This window comes from Pantherophis guttatus, chromosome 5 (genome assembly GCF_059756535.1).
Source record: "Pantherophis guttatus breed Tessera chromosome 5, ASM5975653v1, whole genome shotgun sequence".
NCBI classification, from domain to species: domain Eukaryota; kingdom Metazoa; phylum Chordata; class Lepidosauria; order Squamata; family Colubridae; genus Pantherophis; species Pantherophis guttatus.
In genome coordinates, this window is record NC_142067.1 from 22,542,929 (window position 1) to 22,564,778 (window position 21,850).

Sequence of the window (21,850 nt, forward strand, 5' to 3'; positions counted from 1 at the left end):
AAGAGTTTTTTGAGTTTTATTATTAAATTTTACGTTATGGCACTTAGCAGCGGAAATAATCACATGGCTTTGCAATCAAAGCCTTAAAGATTTCAAAGCCTAGAATTTGCTGAGCTATTTTTCCAAACACCTTTTTACATTTGTTTCAAGAGCTACCATTTTTTTCCTGTATTGCAATTGTTTTTATTTTATTTTCTCTATAATCTTTTTTTTTTGTTGCAAATTACATTTTTAAGTGAAATGATCCTTTCAGTGTACTAATCAATGAAATTTACAACCATTATATAATGGAATACAATACTAACTACAACAGGTTTATTGGTACAAGTTTGTTTTACAAATATTTAATAATTTACATGGCATTATCAAAAGTATAACAATTTATAAAAGAAACTGTAGGAACTAAAAAACTCAAATTTCTTTATGTGCCACTGTGTGAGACAAAATAAAAAAGCATAATATTGCAGCACCATTTAAAATGTATTTTTAAAAAATACCCCACTGAATACCAAAATACATTAATTTTTATATTATTTCTAATGGTGACTTGTTGAAAAAAATAAAATAAAACACAAAGCTAAATCAAGGCAAGGTCTGAAAGATGGTTTAGTGTGCAGTTTCAGAAATTCCTACAGAAAGTGATATGTAATATACATGTAATTCTCATCCAACCAAAGACATGAACATATCCAAAGCACCTAAAGTAAATTATACAGACAATATATTGTGTTGAAAAGTCATTAAACAAGTAGGATTAAAATGATGTGCAGTCCACAACAATCTTCATGTGAGAATGCAGCAGAGGTATAACCATATTCCATTTGGAATAAAATGAATGTCCATAACAAACAAATGTATACAGACTGTTCCAGCAGAAATGTTCTCCATAGATTTTTGAATTTCTTAAAAAAGAATAATATACTCAAGTCTTCCATTAGTACACTGAAAATGACACCTCTTGGGAAAAAGTTGGATGAATACATACAAGCAAATTTTACTAACCATAGTCCAAAGCAGTGTTTCTCAGCCTTGGTTACTTTCAGAAGTGTGGACTTCAACTCCTAGAATTCCCCAGGCAGCAAGGGAATTCTGGGAATTGAAGTCCACACGTCTGAAAATGGCGAAGATTTAAAAACACTGGTCCAACGCTTTGGTTATATAAAGTGCACTTTATCCCTGTTAATTGTACCACTTTATTGTGTACATATTTTACAGCCCAGTCTCTGACAAATCTTTAAATACATATTCCACTATATGCTAATAGGCTCAGATTTTTACAAAGTCTCTATATTCTTAACTCCGCATGCCTGAGGACAGAACATGGCATTCAGTGAAAGAGATAAAAGTTCTCATGGAAATGTTGCAAAGTAGCAGAGGATGGCACAACTTTTGGCAGGTAATCATAATAAGCTACAGATTCATGACTGTTCACCCTGCCCAACACTTCTCGGCTATAAAGATATCCTCTGCCACTTTCTAGAAATGGACAGATTCACTTACCTAAGGTCTGCAGGACTATTTACTTTTGCCCTAATCAACACAGAATATATTTATTACATTTACAATCTGCTAAAGCCTGTGTATCCTCTGAAGTACAGTAACTACACAACTAAATCACATTTTATTCAATCATATTTAGTTAACTACTTCTTGCTAACAAAAGTGAACTCAAATGTACTCTTATCATAGCTACAGCAATTACCTTCTCTGAGGATAAACAAATGACTTCCATTCCTGTTAAACAAAGGCATCGGACTGAATACATGACATACCTACAAGAACATGCCACCAAAAAGTAGCTTTAAACAAAAATGGTGAAAAATGTGGCATGAATCCACCATACCTTTAACATCTCTCATATCTTCTGTTGTATAAAGTTTTCAAGTTTTATGATAATACATGCTGTGCACTCCATCACTCTCATGGCAACTTCAGAAGTGAACCTGTCATTTGGAACCTGTGGGAAAGGGAGGAGGTCCGGATAGCGAGTTTTTAAACTATCCACTCCATAGGCTTCCAGTGTGTGGACGTCATTTGTAAGACCTTCAAGCTGTTGGCTATATTCTTCAATTTTTTGTGCTAACGCAGTCGGTTTCACATCTTTATCTGACTTCCCCCTTACTGCATAATCAGCAGCGATCAGAGCTAATTTAGTGGATAAGTAACATTTAAAGCAGACCCATTCATTGGCATTTTTATGAAGATCATTTCTGGCAGCTGAAAAATTTGCTCTAGCTTGCCTCAACCATCTACGTGCTTCAACGGGATTTCCAACAGACTTGAACGTAGGTGGCACAAAAAATCGCTGTGAGTATGAAGGGCCAGTAGAGGAATGACTTTTTTCTCTAGAGTGTTGTCTTTCAGACTTATGGCTTGTGGCTTCTTGATTCCACGAAGTATAAAACCTCTGAAATGAAAATTTGTCTGATTGAAATCGAGAAGCCGAGGATGAAAATGTCCGCCTGGATGCCCTGTCTGCATTTTGATCGATAAATGCCTGCTTTTCTAGTCGGTTAATCTCATTTTGTAAATGCTTGAAAACCTCATTGGCTAGATCAAGATTTTCTGCATTTTTGTCTGGATGCCATTTAAGATAAAGCCTTCTTATAATCTTTTTCCTTTCGGATTCTGGAAGCTTCCAGGCTTGTTCTATCACTGAGGTAACTTCCCTTAAAATTTCTGGTAGAGAATTTGCCTTACCTTTTTTGGGGGAATGATGTTTAGAAGATGATGACGATTTATGACTCTCCCTGCCAGGAAAAAGAGGAGGAATTGTCCTTGGTCCATGTGCTGGAAACTCTGTAGGACTTGTTGGAGTAGATGGGGCACTGTCCTTGCTCTGAGAACTCTCATCGGGTCTTGAAAATTTATATAAATCAAGGGAGCTTACAATTTTGTATTCGCTATATCCAATGTCAATTTGATAAATCTTCCCCAAAAAACTGGAGTTTTCAGCATCTTCTCTTACTACCTCTTGCACTATTATGGCATATGTATATGTTGGATGGTAAGATCCATAGATATCACCCCCTTCTGCATCAACAAGATACCCAACATATTCACCTGGATAAAAAACATTCATTGGATCCATGAGAAGAGTATAATGGATTTCAGATGGAATAGGAGTACCAGGCATTGGTAGTTCAAGTTTGGATGGCTCTGAAGAGTCATACTTGACCCCTAAACTGTCAAGCTTTTCGCTAATTCTGTAAATATCATTGCAGCCCAGCATTGCAATTAAATAGGAAGTATCAGAAATCAGATTATCAGTTGCAGATTTCAGAGTCATTGCTAAAGCTAAAAGGAAATTTATGTCTTTGCTATCAGAATGCTGTATGTAGAGTAATATCACTGCATTTCCATATCGCTTTAAAAAGGCGAATGTTTCACTTTTACTGTGAGGAATGGGAGCAAAACCTTTAACTCTCAAGGTTGTTTGCAACTTTTCAAAACAAGAAACTTTCAAGCCTTCTCTTAAGGTCTTGCAAAGTTTTATGGCTTTTTCTTCATTGGCTAAAAACGTGTTGTCATTTTCATGTTTCATAATTCTAATAAGTCCTGTAATGAACTGTTCAGAAGAGAGCAGTAACTGAAGCCTGCCCTGAAGTGAACACAGTGCTCCAAATTGACATGTTTTAGGTGAATCTTCATCCAACTGCTCTTCAAGTATACTACTGAGAAGGCGAGGCCTCAATTTCTGAGGAAACAGCATTATCAGCTTAGTGTGAAAACCATGGTCTTTCCCTAAGTAACATTGGCTAAGATCAACCAGCATTTGGACACCAATGTTTCCTTGTATTCTACTTTTATAATGTGGCGCATCATCAAAAACTAAGATGCTTGATTTTACCAATCTACCATCCTGGCTTGGAAGATAAAGAGCCAGTTCTCGCACATTCTCAAGGTCATTTCTAACTTTAACAGAATCATTCTGAAGGCTTTTAAAAAGGCCAGAGACGACCCGTTTAACGGTACGCATTTCATTCGGGTCAAGCTGTTTTCCCTCAGAGTTCTTGAATATGCGACTCAAAACCTCCACATACTGCTTTGTTGAAATGACATCTTCAGTGCCTAGGAGTTTAAATAGTTGGTGGAATGTGCCAAGTTCTAAAGGAAGTTTGTATAGGTAAGGTTTGAAGTCAGATTCATATTCCAGATTTATTACTACTTCCTCAGGTTTCAACAACTTCCAGCCTTCTTCAACCATCACAAAAGCAACTCCTCGAAGCTGAAACCGGAATTCCTTTTTCTCTGTACTAAGAAATTCATAGATGCTCCTTAGAACCTTAGCCCTCGTTTTTATCATATCTTCATCCAAAGTTGTTATATTGCATATATTTCTACAGTTATTTATAACTTTGTCTAAAGGAGGGTCTAAATTAACATTAAGCATTGTTAAAACCTGCTCAAGTTGTTCTTGTGGACCAAGACTGCTTCCTTCTTGTTCTCTGATACTTAAAGGTGTGGCTTTTTCTGGAAGTATAGGACATGAAGTCCAAAGAAGTTGCAAAACATCTGTTTGTTTGAATTTAGGGTTTACTTGGGCTCCACTAAATTTTATAAGAGGAAGCGTGCCATTAACTTCTTGATATTGTGGATGAAATCTAACAATTTCAGCAGGTGCACGTTCTGGACACAAAAACGCAATTAAAGACAATTCTTTAAGGAAGTTTCCAGATAATAAATCAGTTCTTTCTTGAAATATATGGTGGAGGAGGACATCCACTGTATTCTGCAGAGTATCCTTGGTCCAATTTTCAGTGTTGGCTCTCATGCTGATTTCTTTAGCAAACTGCAATAACTGATGTTGGGAAATAACGTGCTTTAGTCCCATATTTCGAAGCAATGCCACCCATGATGTCAGAAAAGCAGCACGGTTTTTTGGTTTTGTAAGCTGTTCCAATTTTTTAAAGAAATCTTGAGGTATGAACAATTTTTCAGGAAGCATAACTTCAAAGACTTTTACAGTCCTGTCATAAAAATGTTTTGCAGGTTTTAGTCTATTACATGCATCATGAATGATCAAAAAGCTCTCTAACTTCTCAAACAGCTGCTCCTTTATTTCCGAAGATTCTTCAATGCTAGAAAGCCTATTTTTCAAATGAATCAGATGTTCTAGTTTTGCATCATAGGAAAGGCTTTCAATCTTTGGTAAAAGGTGCTTTAAATAAACTTCAAGATCATCTACTGGAACACAGTTTAGCACAGTGTACAAATCTTTTAAGTGGATTTTTTCTTCAAGGAAAGCAACTGAAGTTGTCTGTGTCCATTTATCCACTTCAATGGAGGGAATGCTTCTTGTAAGTACATAGCATGACCCACATTTTGATAAGCTAATGTATCGTCCACTGATAGATTTGTAGCATGGAAGGGACTTCAAAACTTTTATGTCATCTTCAGAGGTCAGGTGATTTAGGTTGCAACTGAAATACATCAAGAGGGCCTCAAAGTCATTTTCAGCTAACTTTTCTGTCTTAAACGTTGAAGTTTGAATCATATAATGTATAGCTCTTAAAATGCTTGAGGGATTATCTATATTTGCTGTATGTCCTGACAGCAGGGGAACTAGAGGATTGTCTTTGGAGCAAATTTTGTTCAATGCAAGTTGAATACAACCAGTTTTCATTAAAGCATGGAAAACTTTATCAGTTTGGGAATTTGGGAAGAGAGCTATGTGCATAAGACTGAGTGGAAGCAACACATCGCAATCTGGTACAACAAGCTGATTAGAGGAGACAGTAAATTTTGTGCCTGGAAGCAATGTCCAATCTTTCAGGATCTCAATAACATTTTCAAATGTTGGTTTTGCTTCTTCCTGGTCATCTTTGTCATTTACAGATTCACCAATAAAATGCCACGAATTCTTAAGCCAGGATTCAGTTGCAAAGCTCTCTTTCCATCTCATACAGCCTCTTGCTTTGTATTCTCTTGGCAACACAGATGACAATAAATCAGCAAAACTGGAGATGTCAAATATTTTTGCCACATTGCAATTCAGTAAGATATTGCTGTACCGCAAGTAAAGGGTGTTCATAAACAAATCTTTACGAGATGGAATTAATTCATGGTAAGTTGTTAAGAACTTTGGGCGTTTTGAATCAAATACTTGCAACACGCTATCAAGCGTAATGAGCAGAGGCAACCCTTCAATCTGGATCTCATTTTCTTCTGTGTCTTTAAAACAGTAATCAACAAGAAGCTTTAGACTGTGGAAAAGTTTTAAATTCGTCTGTTGAAGACGACAGGGCAACTTTCCAATGTGGCAATTAGAATCTGGAGAGGAAAATGTCATCAAGAATGATCGAACATCAGCAGGAGTTACGTAGCTCACAGGAATGTCAGCATCCACAAGACAGTGATAAAGATTTGCAGTTTCCTCACAGCTGTAAATCAAGTTAAAGCCTATTTCTAAGAGTAGATGTTTGAGTCTATACACATTCTCTGCTACAGTCTTTCGAGTCGTGATGTTGTACTCAACATTTTTGAGGTGCTGTAGCTCGTCTTGTAGCAAATTGTCAAAGAATGGCTTAGCTTTATTTGAGGTAGACATATTAACCCAAGTGATGATAATTGCCGAATGCAAATCAGAACCATCAACATTTGGAGTTCGCACAACAGGTAGCAGGCGTTTGGATTCCTCGTGGATACAGCTATATACGGCTTTCACTAAGCAATACCAATCTGGTTGCAAGTCAAGTCTATTAACTGGGAAGAATGATAGAAATTTTTTCAAAGTGTCTTTCATAGTGTGCACAGACGTGTTTTGTAAAACTGACATGGTTGGATCAGTTCCCTGGAAGTAACGCTTTTTCAGCTGAATTAGAAGTTCAACGTAGGCTGGTGCTATCAGTGCTGTCATTAAACTATTATTCCAGTCACTTCGGACACCAACTCCATTGTCATCACGCCACAGGTTTCGCCTGGCAGAATCCAGAGCGAAGTGTCCATTCACATGAAAAGGAAGCCCCGTTTCTAAAGACAAAGGTAAGAAACAAAATGCCCGATGCGGTTTTTTATAGTTGTGAGTAATACATGCTGCAACTCCCCCTCGAGGGAAAAGCGTAATATCCTCGTTCTTATGTGCTGATACCACACTCTTTGAAACTTTGTCGATGGCTGAGAAACCTGACCTATTGCAGATCAACCAAGTTGTAAGGTTGCCTTCGGAGTCTTCCGTAACCATAGTGTACGTGATCTGCTGCACAGGTATCTCACTCAGCTGTTTCTTCTTTGTTACACTGTCAATTACTGAAGCATGGAACTGCTTTCGTTTCAATCTATCCCCATCGGTTACTTTGCCAGTGACAGAATATAACACATTAAGGGCTCCCGTTGTTTTCTCTATTTCACAAATAGAAATTTTCTCCATGTGATTCAAAAACATCAGAAGTTCTGCACCATCCGTACGCAGCTTGTCCAGAAGATTCTGTACCATCCTGTCAGAGCACGGCACAGAAGAAATTTCAGAAACTTTTGCCATGTCTCCATTTCTAAGTGGAAATCTAAACATTGTGCAGTTGTCTAGTTTAAAGTGGCCTCCTAAATAAAGATCCAACACATCAGAGAACTGGGTCCTGAAATCTGCATCCAAGTCCCGAAACATGCGTCCAGGACTAATGGATGTTGCCCCTGGAGCATATCTTGCGTGAGGGTCAAAGATACAAAGAATATCGTTTCCAGAAATGAAAGAAGGACAATCAGTTATATGATACACAGAATTGAACCCTATTCCATATTGACCAGTTTTACATGGATTGCCTTCTTTAGTGCCTTTACCAAGATTCTGAATCCCTCTAACGTCATCTTCAGTAAATGGCTGGTTGTTGAAGACACACAAAGCCGGGCCCTGAAGAGGGGACCATTTTTCATCAAATATTCTATCAACTGGGTGCTGCCGAGGATCAAACACAAAGCAGACTTCTGTAGCTTTTGCATCATCGGCATTCTGAAGGAGCTCTTTCAGCATTTCTTTTTCGGATGGATATGCGTTAAGAATACTTTTAATTCTGCTGGTCAATTTTTCTTTCTGTCCAAACTCAGTTCCAGGAGCAGTGAAGCAGATATTTGATGCGTACCGTTCTAAGGCTTTGTGTCGTTTGGGTATTGTCCCAAGCTTTACTGCTACTTCTCTAGGAATGTCCGCATGGCAATATTTTACTGTCGTATCTTTCACTTTTATCCAAGGACAGTCATTGTAGCACAAAGAATTAGCTGGTAGAAGGGCAAGGCGAGTATCCGGTAACAAAATTTCTCCATACTTTTTTTCACAGAATTCCTGCTTCTTTTCTCTAATAAGACTCCATATTCCTTCACTGATGATTCTCCTACAAAGTTGAAAATTTGCTTCTGTGAGTGGATTACCTCCTCTTTCCTGATCAATCGCTTCAAGAACTAGAGCAAAGTCTTCCACCATAAAAGCGTGACGTACTCCTACACTTTCAAAGAGTTCACGAAAATTATTTCTGTATTTATTAGACAGCTGATGAAGATGTGGTGATGCCTCAAAATTAAGATGAAAAGCTACCTTTGTGGAGTCCACATAACCATTCTCAACTAGAATGAAACTGTAATTTTTCAATTCCTCAACAATGGTTGTTTTTGTGGTTCCATTCTGTAGTAGTGCTTCATGGAGATATTTATAGCAAGCATTGGTGATATTTTCCTGATACAAAGTAATTCCATCGAAGCATTTTGCAACTTCTTTTAATTGCATTATAACCATAGACACAGTTGGTTTCTTAAGTAATCCTAAAAATTCTTTGACAGCCAAGGGAATAGTCCCACATCCTTTGAAGGAATGAGAATTTTCATTTAGTATGGGTTTTAGAAGACAAAGTATATCTTGGTAATCAACTGTGTAAAGGTCCACTGCAGAAAACATAGTTTCAGGTTCAAACTCAGAGCCCTTCCATTGTAAGGAGAAGCCTACAGGTTTTGTGAGAAACGGGAGAAATGGTATCGTTTGAAATTTTTCAGCAAAATCTTTAGTTCTTGGATCTTTGTTTTTAAGTTTTTCATCTATGAGATTTAATAGTATACTGCTTCTGAGGCAAGCTCCCGCATGATCAGTCCTGTTGATTTCTGCTACAGAATTTGCACGTTCTAACAAGTCTTCCCATAAAATATCATCTTTAGCCATGCCTAATTGAACTAATTTGACCAGAATTACTGGATTAAGATAATCTAGGCTAGTTCCATGAGGAAACCTTCCATCTTTTTTGACATAAAGCTTTGCAACTCGACCTTCAGGGTGGATCAGTCTGGAAGGTACCACCAGAGGATGTTCAGCCAGAGAACACGGAATGCATGGAGTAATGCAAAGTATTTCTGAAAATTCACTAATTTTCTCATTCAGTACATAGTGCATTAAAGGATCACGAAGTTCTGCCTCAATTTCTTGAATATTGGGAAAAAATACCTCAGAAAAAAATTGTTTCTCTGAAAAAGTATTCTCTAGTAACACTTGCTTACACCCTGCTTCTTCAAAACCTGTTTTGACCCAAGAAGGAAGATCCACAGCACAAAGATTCTTTGAACCTGTTTTTTTAAGGTATTTAAGAAAAATCTTGAAAGCTGCAGTTCCTATGTCAGGACGTTTCAACAAGGAATCATCCAAGAACCTGACATTCTTCACTGACACCCAAGATGAACCATCAGAGAACACTCTGATTCCTTCTTTGCCTTTTGGGTGGGCTATTTCTTCATAAAATCCCTGACATATAACTGAAAAATCATCATGCACTGAATCAGGATCAGGCCACACCGCAAAGCAATTGTAATCTTCTAGCTCACCAGATATAGCCATGTTGCGTAAAACTACCACAGCTTCCAAATAGGCCTTTACTATAACATGTCGCATAAATACAGTGTTCCACCTTCCTTTTGTGTCAGTTTTCCAGATTTCTTTTCGATTTGATGTAATGGCAAAGGAACCATTGATATGAACAGGTAGACCTGTTTTAATTCTAAGTGGTAAATAGCAAAATACTTCTCCCAAGTTGCAGAAATTGGATTTCACTGTCCATTTTTGATCCTGTCTTTCGCACAGCATAACTCCTACTGCGCCACACGGGACAAGTCCTAATCTTCGTCCACTTTCATGTAATGAGAATTTTAAGGCTTCTCCGGTATCCATGCAAGCACACAGAAGCCATGTGGTAGAATCTACTGTTTTCTGTGGCAGTTCATCCGTGGGCCTTTTGGTTTGTCCAGTTTTAGCCATTTCAAAGAACGAAACGGCGTCGTCTTCCGGCCCTCTAAAAACTGGGGAGTGCAAATCGGCAATACGTCTAAAGATATGGTGAAATTCTTCTACAGTTATTTGTAATATGCATGAAGACTTTGGTGATTCAGTGGGAAGTTTTTTTGTGCTACTACTGCAGGTTTTCATGAGTTTAGCAGCTTCCTTTAGAACGCTTGTAAAGGGGGTAGTAATTGCTTTGGATGGACATAGGTTTTTTTTAATAGTCACAGTGTCTTGGGCCACCTCAGGATTGGCTTCTTCAGCTTTCAAATATTTCAAGACCATTGAGTTTACACACTGAGTAAAGATGATCAGCCTATGCCCACAAATGCTAAACTCGTCCACAAGAGAATAAATATCTGCAGTGTTGTAACAGGTAGCGCTGACTTCACTTACTTTAGCTTCCTGCTGAGTTCTAAAGGAGAGTCTGAAAAGGGTCCCTTTATAACTGTAAGGTGCCTCCACAGTCAAAGGTAGCTGACAATCAAATACACCTATGAATGGCTTAAACTGATTAGGAAACTTTCTAAGTCTCTTCTGCTGTTTTTTCCAATTTATCTTGATCCCAGGATTAGATTTATCTCGTATATGTTTACTGAGATGGTTGATGTTTGGATCAAACATGATCATAAATTCTCTGCTCATAATGATGGGAATGTCAGTGATATGATAAACGGAATTAAATCCCAAACCAAACTTTCCAACTTTGTCAATCTCTGCTCTTTTTAGGGACTCACCTAACCGTGTTATATTTAGAAAGTCTGAGTCTGAAAATTCAGAATTGTTAAAAGACCACAAAGCTGGTCCATGACAAGCCGCCATTCCTGGATCCAAAAGATTTTCTCTTATGTCATTATTTCTTCTCATGTCAATCAAAAAATTGCACTGGGTTGCATCGGCATCATCGGCATTCTGAAGCAGCTCTTTGAAGATATCAGACACAGAAGGGTATTCCTCCAAAATGTTTTTAATTCTTACTGTGAGGGGTTCTCGTTGACCTGATTGTTCAAACCCCATATTTTCTGGATTGATCAACCTAGTACTGAGACATGGCACATTTAACCATTCTGCAGTTTTCATGGGAATATCTTCATGAACTAAAATTATTGGCTCCATAGCATCGTCAAGCAAATCATTTAAGTCATCCACTTTGATATCACAGTAGCAGCATTCATGGATTGGCTTCATTGTAAGTTTAAAAGGTTTTTTGCTACAATATAGTGGAACAGGTGTATTTAAACTGGCAGGAATCTGGCTACTGTACAACCATCTTATAATATTCAACATAATGTGAAGATTTTGCTTACTCTTTTCTTCAGTAAGAGACTGTTCGCTTTTAAGATATATTTTTTGAATTACCATGGAGACATGATCTGGGGTCAGTTCTTCAATTGACCCACAACTGATGAACAACTGATGGAACTTTGCCATGGTTTTTGGCACGCTATGAAGATATGGTTGGAGATCAAGATCGGGTGGTGATTTTATTACTGCCTGAGATAGTGAGCAAAACGTTTTACCAGTCCAGACCCAGGGAAATTTCAAGGCCTTAAAAGCTTCTTTTCCCTCACTTAAATGATCGTGCATAAAACCATAAATCTCAAGTAAGATTTGCTGAAACTGATAGTAATCTTCGTCACTAAATTTCTTGGAACTGTGCCAGTCCACTACCACTTTAAAGTGTTTTAACACTGACTTGATATTAGGTTTGATGGTGATCCCTAATGCCTTTTCAATACTCGGCTGGACACTTTCTACAAGGGGAACAGAAGAACCTATTAAAGTTGCTTGGGATATATCACACATTTCTGGTGGTGAACACAAATAGCAATGATCACCTTTCCAAATTAATGAACTTGGGTAATTTGGAGGCCTTTGTTTGCAAGCTGGAATCCATTTAATTTTTTTCAGTGTGGCTTTTGTTTCAAGTGAGTGCAGTAGTGAACGTCTGTTCAAAATCATTAACAAAGTCCTGGCTTTTTGTGTCAGTGAATCCTGACTTGTACTAGCACAGTCCTTCAACTTCTCAATTTTATGGGCTACGCATAAAATATCTTTCTCTTCTAAACTGTTCTCAGATTTTAGGCCTATTAATCTCAGAGCATGTAGAATATCTGGAGAAGTTTTAAAAACTGTGGGGGGGAAACGGAGCTCTTCTTCCCCATAAAACAGGTCTTGTAATACTTCCACCTCGGGATCAAAAAGTTCACTGGCAGATACCATTTTTTCCTCTGAAATTTTAATAAATTTTAACGGTTTCAACCAATCCAGCACCTCTGCATTTTCATTTTTGAGGAAAGTCAAATTTTCTAGAATCCATAGCATAATTCTTATTGCTTCATCGGTAGAATAAAAATCATTCTGTACATCTTTTAAAATAAATTTTATGCAGTCAGTGGTTCTCAACAGTTCTGCTTTCAGTATGTTTGCTAAACGAATGGTTGCTTCATCACTGCTGTCAACCAGTGAAACAGAGAATTTTACATCTGGTGGAAGTTTGGCATTGTGATGCAGTACCTTACAAACTTTCAGAGCAGTAAAAGCACTGCCTTCATCAAGTGGTTGCTCAATTTTCCTAAATATTATTAGCTCATTAATGACTCTCTTCTCTTTTTCAGTAACATCAGTCAAACTAGCAAGGAAGCTTCTGAGTGCATTTTTGTGTGACGTGGGCAATGAGGTTATCTGATTTACAGATTTCTGTAAGGGAAGTTTTTCCGCTATCTGTAAAACTATATGTGGAGACGGGGGATGTATATATTTCTTTAAAAGTGGATGTTGAATAGAGGGGTCAAGTTTCTTAAGAATTATCCCACCAAGTTGCTCAATTATCTCAGGTAAAAATTCCGGAAGCTGTGTTTCAGATCCATCATCTAGAATAATTGGTGATGGAGCCCTTAATCTTATAAGAACTATTGCATCTTCTTCATCATCCAGTAATGTCTTCGGAATAAGTGGTAGGTCATCAAATAGAGACAAGTCTTCAGAGAAATGTATATACAAATTCTTCCATACCATTTTGAGCCATGAAATAGGCGGGTGATTCTTATCAGAAGTAGGAAACCATTGCACTGTAATCTCTGAACTGGGCCATAAAGTATTCATAACCTCTTTGATGAGCCGTGCAAATCGTTCGGGATTTAGAAGTTGCAACTGAGTGCACTGTCTTCCTGAAATGAAACAAACAAACAAAAAAAGCTAGTAACACTGAAAAGTAATTTGGAAATCTTTTAGAAAAATAAATCAAAACAAAAGCAAAGAACGTCTTTCTTTATTGTGTTTTTTCCGTCACAAAAAAAGCAAACAAATGACAAAAACAGCACTCAAGCAGCCTTCTAATTCTATACTAGGCAGAACTTTACTATCTGATTATTTTTTGCATACTAGAAACCCAAGAGAGATCAGTAGTTATTGTAACCCACAAAATGGCATGTAATAATGTGCTTGGCTCTAACAAAATATTCATGCTTCTTTTTCATCAAATAGATCACTCGGTCTTCAGTCATGTATCTGTTCATAGCATGAAAAATGGCAACAGCTGGTATATACAGACTCTTGATGCCATCACAATTCATTGTATTTTGTTCAAGTTAACAGATAACAGAGTGTGTTAAGATACCTTTTCTGCCACTGCACTTTCCAAGTTTTTATTGTTTTTCTTTGATCTGCCTATTTTGTTCTTATTTATTTATTTTTATTTATTTATTTTATTTTATTTCTATACCGCCCTTCTCCTGCGGGACTCAGGGCGGTGTACAGCCAAGATAAAACATTGCATATAAAATTTAAAAACAATTTAAAAAACAATTAAATAATTTCGGTCCAAGATTTAAAAACAACCCAATTAAAACCGAATTCAATTAAAACTGAGAGGATGGGATCAAGCCAGCCCAGCTAGATGGAATAGGTGTGTTTTCAGGGCCCAACGAAAAGTCCGGAGGTCTGATATCGTGCGTATCTCAGGGGGTAGGTCATTCCAGAAGGCAGGTGCTGCCACAGAGAAGGCTCTTCCCCTAGGGGTCGCCAGCCGGCACTGTCTGGCCGACGGCACCCTGAGGAGGCCCTCTCTGTGCGAGCGAATCGGTCAGTGGGAGGCTATTGGCGGCAGAAGGCAGTCTCACAGATACCCCGGCCCTAAGCCATGGAGCACTTTAAAGGTGGTCACCAATTTACAGTACATTACAACTTAAATTAATCTGGAAAGTTTAACAGCATGCAAATTTTAAATTTTAATGGAATTCTATCAGTGTTGACTTAGATATGCATCTCAACAATATATCCTAATTAGATTTCATGTCTTGAGGGACGATTTCCATTCACAGCAGAACTAAGGTCCAGGAAAGAATGGAGTCTCTCTTCTAAAGCAATTCTCAAATGTCTATGTGATATTGTGATTATTTAGATATACTCGTACAACTATTAAATCCAAGCAAGCAAATTAACATATATGCACAACTCTACCATGATTTTCAATGTAATGCTTAAAAATCTGATTAATAAAATGGTGATTCATACTGTTGTAAACTATTAATTTTCATTATTACCAAAACTACAAAAAACTCTGCAGGTATTTTTTTTTACCTGCAGTTTTTTTTGTAGTTTTGGTAATAATGAAATCTAACTTTCAAAATGAAAGAATTGTAAACAGTAATATCAAACCTATTTATGACTAATTTTTAAGTGCCATATTTAAATCATTTATAATAAGGGCTGTCATGAATAAAATCATGTTACTTTTTATACTGCTGACCTCTGAATATCAAGATACTATATATTTCCTACAGAACTTGAAATGTATATGACAAATACACTCATACATTCACACACACACATTTCACTTTTTACCATGTTTCCCCGAAAATAAACCCTCCCCTGAAAATATTTAAACGCATGCGCAGCCAGTCCCCGCCATTTCCTCTGGTTAGGGTTAGGGAGACAGAGCTGGAAATCAGGTAAGATGGCAAGAGGAGCCCTGTCTTGCGCCATGCGCCCCAAAATAATAAGACCTCCCTGAAAATAAGGCCAAGCGCCTATTTCGGGGTTCAAAAAAATATAAGACAGGGTCTTATTTTTGGGGAAACATGGTATTTAGTTTCATCTGCATCTCTTCTAAAAATTAAGATGAAATCCTCAATTTTATTAGCTCAATTTCTACCCATCTATCTTATGAAGTTCAAGAAATACACTCAAAAACTAATTATTAGTCCAATTTTGCTCATTATGAATGTATATAAAACATGGATCATATATTTAATAATGCAATTCTAAACACTATTATAAGCATGACAAGTTAATGCTATCAATTATTTTTCAAATATGCTTTAAGTAGTGTTAGTCAATTAAATTTGAAAAGCACAAGTCAACCAGCATGGAAACTAATATGAATCTGACATTCAATACGAGCAGAATATTCAGTAAACCAATACACACAAATGTTAGATTTCAATTCAGCAATCATTCAGACAACCATCCTACCTTTAACTCCCCAGAGAAGCTGTTGGGCTAAAATACAATAAAATGCATTTTCAGGAAAGAAAAAGTTTCATTTGCTATTTGGAGTTATAATAATGTCATATACTGACTGTGGGGATCTAATGGTTCTGAAGTACCAAACAAATCCAAGTGATATTCAATCCGTATACTGTTTTGGCATTATGGAAATATAATTTATTTGGGGATTCTTTGTTCCTGCAATATATGAATTTGTATGAACCAGAATAAAGAGAAATGCTTCCCAGGTGAATGTCCAAACAATGCTAATTATCAGAATCTTTCAACTTCTGTATCAAAAAAACAGCACTTTTATTAAGGCACCATCGAAACTATAAATTTAAATTGGTAATTTAAATAGATTATATAACCAGACTTTTGCTGGTTCAATTGCACTTTATATTGTTTTGCCTTTAATCAATTCATGTTGTGGTTTCTGTCACCCTCTCTCACTAGTTGGTTTCATTTTTACAGACAGAGCAGGTTTTTCATTTCATATAAACCAATTAGATTGCTATTGTGAACGAGAATAGTTGACAATCAAGTGATATGGATATATAAAGTGATTTCCTTTTACTTACATTCCTTTTGGAGTTCTATCTTTTATATAACATTCTTTGTAACCTAATCACTTGATACTACTTGTGCTTCAGTTCGCTGCATTTAAAAAAAATTTTTTTACAAGATATACATATATTACCTCTACTTTTTGAAGCTTCTTTTAAAGCAGATAAAACTTGAGGTTTCAGGTTATCAGCAAGTAATCTTCCTTCAAGACCTGGGAAGAGGGACCTAGTAAGTCATTAAAAATAGAGTATTGATCATCTTGATAATTTATATTAGTCATGTAATAATATAGGGATTCTTGATAGAATCTGAGTGAATAAAAAGGTTTGTTCCTTTTCACAAAACCTGCCAATTAATTCTCTCAATGAACCAGGTAATTTTTTTTCAGCCTCCATAAACTACTTCCTCTAGTTAACTCCATTTCTGAGTATGTTTTTACAGAAAATATGGAAATCATTTACCGCTATTTTCTTCATTTGTTTTTCAATTTCCCAATATCACCTACAGATTTGGGAAGGGCCTGACGGGCTCCCATAAAAATACCAACTAGCCCTTCCCCTACATACCTTTTTCAGGATCAGCTAAAGATAGTTCTAACTGCACTAATATATTGGTAAATCACAACCTTGCCTATAGTTCAAAGATAACAGGGTTACAATCCATCCAATAGCTTCAACACCCAGTGACAGTTCTAGCTTGTGATTCTTGCTATAGAATTTTCATCATTCGTCAAATGATGAAACACTTAGAAGATAAATACTATGAAAAATAAATCTGCTTTTATTATGTAAAAAAAAATATTTCAGGACCTACAGTAGTGGCCAAAATTGTGGAAACCTTTTGGGAAAAAGTGTTTGATGGCTAATAACACTTTTTTTTTGGAGTTTCAAGATAATTATATTCCACTCTTGGAATGTCCTGGGAATAACCCAGACCTTAACCTAATTGAAAATCTATGGAACTGACTAAAGAAGTGACCCAGCAATAAAACCCAGTTAATAGAAGCAATCCTTCAATCTTGGTTTCACATTATAACAGCTGCAGAACTAAAAGACCTGGTTCACTCCATGGGAAGATGTTGTAAGGCTGTAATTCATACTAAAGATTACCCAACTATTAACTGACATGGTGATAATTTTTGTATATATCATTTTTTTCTACGTGTTTCACTTTTCTTCTTTATACTGTAGCTGCTATTCTAATAGCAAATTCTTCATAAAAGTTATTGCATTACATTCTTGATTAAATTATCTTTCCATTGATATATAATTTTATGGTGGTACTCCAAAACAAAAAGTGGTGTTATTAGCTAGATTTAGAAAATACACTTTTTCCAAAAGGTTTCCACAATTTTGGCCACTACTGCAGTTAAGATAATAGCCTGTGTGCAGTGAGACGGGGCTTAATCCTTCCATCTAAGCCGAAGGTTTTATAAAAATCAATCTCCTCTCTATTGCAGGTACAAGTAACACATGGGGCTGGTGGGCCACTTGAAGGCACAGAGCAGGCTTTCTCCTCAGTCTGCACAAGCAAATGATGCTGGTAAAAGCAGACCGAACTATTAAACATTATAATTAAATACAGGTAGTCCTCGACTTACAACAGTTTGTTTAGTGACCATTCTAAGTTACAACGGCACTGAAAAAAGTGACTTATGACTGTTTTTCACACAACTGCTTCAGCATCCCCGTGGTCATGTGACCAAATTCAGATGCTTGGCAACCAACTCATATTTATAATGGGTGCAGTGCCTCAGAGTTCACTAACCACATTTTGCAACTTTCTGATAAGCAAGGTCAATGGGGAAGCAAGATTCACTTAACAACTGGGGGCAATAAGCTGACTTGTATAAATATACAAAAGTATGAAGGCTATTGCTTAACGCATTGTAAGCCGCCCTGAGTCTCCAGAGAAGGGCGGCATATAAATCAAAAAAATTTTTTTTAGAAAAACTGTTGTCACTAACTTGACAACTACAGTGATTCAACTTAACAACTGTGGCAAGAACGGACGTAAAACGGGGCAAAATTCACTTAACAAGTGTCTGACTTAAGCAACAGAAATTTTGGGCTCAATTGTGGTCGTAAGCTGACGATTGCCTGTAACACTATCAGTATTTCAATGAAACTATTATTAACAGAGTTTATAAAACAGGTTGTACCTTGGATAAGTTTCTGAAGTGATATAGACTGCATCCTGAGCTGATGCCGATGAAGAGAATGCAATAAAATTCCCATTTTGTAATGGCAGAAGCTCCAATCCAATAAGTTCACCATAATTTCCATCGCCAAGCACAAACTCTAGGATACAAAGTTTTTCATCGGCAGATCCCTTATGCTCAGATTTCCTTAACACGTGACGTACTGTTCCCGGAGTCACTTTCTTGACAGCCTTTATACCCAAAATCACAAGACTGATTGCATTAGCAATATTATCTGGCACTTTGGCAACCTCTTTTCCTGATTCCTGAAGGTAGTTTAACACAGCTTGGGTAGATTCCAAACTCTCATCCATTTCTGAAAAATATACCTCCTCTACCTTCACCCAGTTGCCACTGATGGAATAAATAACTTTGTCCTGGAATAACTTTTTCAGAAGAGATTCTATAATTGGCTGCCAATGAACTTTTGTTGTATTTTTTTGGGGCCACAATCTGTAAATTAGCTCAGCTGACAAAGGAAAATCTGAATTTGTTTCCGTTTCCATTTGCTTAATGGCTTCCAGTATCAAAGTTGCATAAGCCTCAGGGACCACGTTGGCTACAAGAAGTTCATTCCACAAGGCTGCTGGATCTCGCCACTGATCAAGTTCTCGCCATTTTATACTTCTTCTGTTGTCTGTTAGACCAAAAAACCCACTAACATGAACCGGCAAGCCAGTCTTACTTTCCTCACCAGGAGGTAATGGAAGGAAACAAAATGCTCTTCCTGATAATTGGGCCTCGGCTCCTTTTTCTTCTCCGCTGCTTGATAAAGACATGGCTATGCCAATAGTTGGGATATATTTCAAATCATCCGCCAAGCAGTCCAATTCATTACATATCCCTCGTCCGCCAACACTGTTACATACCAACCAAGATGTCTTTTGTGCATCTTTAATGCTCTCATCTTCTAAAACTATGTTTATATGGTACGTCACGCATGTTATACTATTACTTGGAATGCCTTTACAATACTGGTTTATTGCACTTCCCAAAATTTTGATAGAGTTGGGTCTTTCATGCTTCAAAGCCTTGTTTTCACTGGCTGTAACTCTAAAAATAAGCCGCTCGGTTCCATCAGCCTCTCTAATATGTAAGGAGACATCTTGCACGCTTTTAAGGAATAGAAGAACTGTATCGGCATCCGCTCTGAATGAATCAAACAATTCTAGAATTTTATCCTTATTGTATAGATTGCTACTCAGCTGGGAAGGCTGCTGGCGAAGAGGAAAACGAAAGAAGGTGCCAGGGAAATGCCCGTTTTTGAAGGTTTCCTTTGTGCTTCCAAACACACCAACAAATGGTGTAAATTGGTCTGTTAGTTCGTTGATTTCTTTGATGTCATCTTTCAAGTTCCAACACTGGCCTGACTCAGAAGGTCCAAAAAGTTTTTGATGAGGATCCAACACTCCAATTTGGTCACCACTGAATATACTAGGAACATCTACAAGATAAAAGCAGATATATGTACTTAGATGTCTGCATTAAGTACAAAAATAAACACTTTGAAGCTTTAGCCCCCCCCTCCTCTTTTTTTTCTTATCCAACACACCTTCCTCCTTCTATTTTTCCCAAACTAAGCATCCTGTGAGGTGAGATAAACTGAGAAAGTGACTAGCCCAAGGTCACCCAGCTGGCTTTCTTTCATAGCTAAGGCAGGACTTGAATTCATAACCTCTTGCTTTCTAGCCTGGTACCTTAACCATTAGACCATACTAGTTCTAACACCAATAAAAATGACAAAACAATTCAAAAGCCATATCTCCCTATCCCCTTTTTTTAACTATGTGCCACAACTAGCAACCTACAGATAGCTTTTCTTCATGAAGATCTATTCCTAATCTGGTCTCTCAGTTCTTCGAATGGTCTAGACATCTTCTAATTTCACTCTGATTTTAAAGAGATCTTCTGATGGACCTACGACTTCAGTAACAGAGTGGTCAATGCCTGGAATGCACTACCTGACTCTGTGGTTTCTTCCCCAAATCCCCAAAACTTTAACCTTAGACTGTCTATTGTCAACCTCACCCCATTCCTAAGAGGTCTTTAAGGGGCGTGCATAAGTGCATCAGTGTGCCTACCATTCCTGTTCTAATGTTCCCTTTTATTAATATCCATTTCATGTATTCATAACCATGTTTATACTTGTATCTGTTATCAAATACATGCTTGTCGAAATAAATAAATAAAAATAAAATAAATGTTTTTCTTATTAAATTCATGTTAAAACAAACTTTAAAAAAAGAAAACCAGAGCAAATCCCAGTGCATACAGAAATAATGTGTCTTAATGTTAATTCTAAAGCATTCAAAAATATAATTGCAAATACCAGTAATGTGGTAAACTGAATTAAAACCAATTCCAAATCGCCCCACTTTGAGTGGATCATCTTTTTTCCTGCTCCTTGCTATCTCTTGAATGCCATGCCAGTCCTCAGGAGTGAAAACAGCATTGTTGTACACATAAAGTGCAGGACCTAGAGAGGGGGAAAAGCAACATACACTCAACAATGTTATGTTACCAATGCAGCATAAGATATTTCAACAATGTGTAAATTTTACAAGCTGTGAAAAATAAATTTTGCAATGGCAAGAGTTACTTTGGGCTCCTTGCCTTCTAGTAAAAACCCAAAGTAAGATTCTTCTATCAGACCAGAAATGGGTTAGAAGAAGTATAACTAACTTGTTACGTATATCTCAAACGGAATTATAATACAATTGCCGATGAGCTTCTGTTTCAATATTACTATCTTTCACGAATGAAGGCGAATATGTGTCCCAGAATAATGTTGCAGGATCCAATCTGGGTTGGTCACTGGGACCAGAAGTTTTGTCTTCTGAGCTTTTGGACTTGTGCTGGAACCCATCCTCAAGGAACTTCTCTTGCTATCTTTACGAGCAGAGCCCTCCCACATAAGGAATTTTACAATTTGCTATGATGATGCAAGAACACAGATAATTCAGACATGAAAATAAGAGTTGAAAAAGAGATCTTACCCTGGTACTGAGCCATGTCTTTAGACCAGAGGCTCTCTGTTCCATATTGAGTTTCATCATAGAGAAACCTAACTTCTGTAGCCCCAGCATCTTCTGCATTCTGAATTAATTCCTGGAAACAGAATGGAACAAATATTACGTTAAAATATTCTAATTCATATTAATCGAAAGCTCAGTTGATTAGAGTACTACAGTTGTGATGCAGGGACAAAGATGAAGAAGCAAGGTTGCAAAACACACTTACGCTAAAATTGTATTAAAATTACAAATAGGCACTTCTTTTGTCAAAGGCAATGATGACACATTTGGAAAAGTATTTTACCTCAGATTAATGACTGAGTGATTAAATGATTG

The 21,850-nt window shown here is 37.1% G+C and overlaps 1 protein-coding gene across 2 annotated transcripts in view; it reads right to left on the minus strand.

Moving 5' to 3' along the window:
- SACS (sacsin molecular chaperone) overlaps positions 1–21,850 on the minus strand; it is a 33,267-nt gene continuing 11,417 nt past the window's right edge. Inside the window, exons 5-9 of one of the 2 annotated variants that reach the window (XM_034410305.3) lie at positions 21,497–21,608; positions 20,830–20,976; positions 18,462–19,944; positions 16,434–16,525; positions 1–13,413 (exon numbers count right to left, since the gene is read on the minus strand). In XM_034410305.3, the coding sequence (XP_034266196.2) occupies positions 1,856–13,413; positions 16,434–16,525; positions 18,462–19,944; positions 20,830–20,976; positions 21,497–21,608 (13,392 nt within the window). In that variant the 3' untranslated portion in view covers positions 1–1,855. The remainder of the gene's footprint in view (positions 13,414–16,433; positions 16,526–18,461; positions 19,945–20,829; positions 20,977–21,496; positions 21,609–21,850) is intronic. The other variant, XM_087894690.1, reaches the window with a different exon arrangement.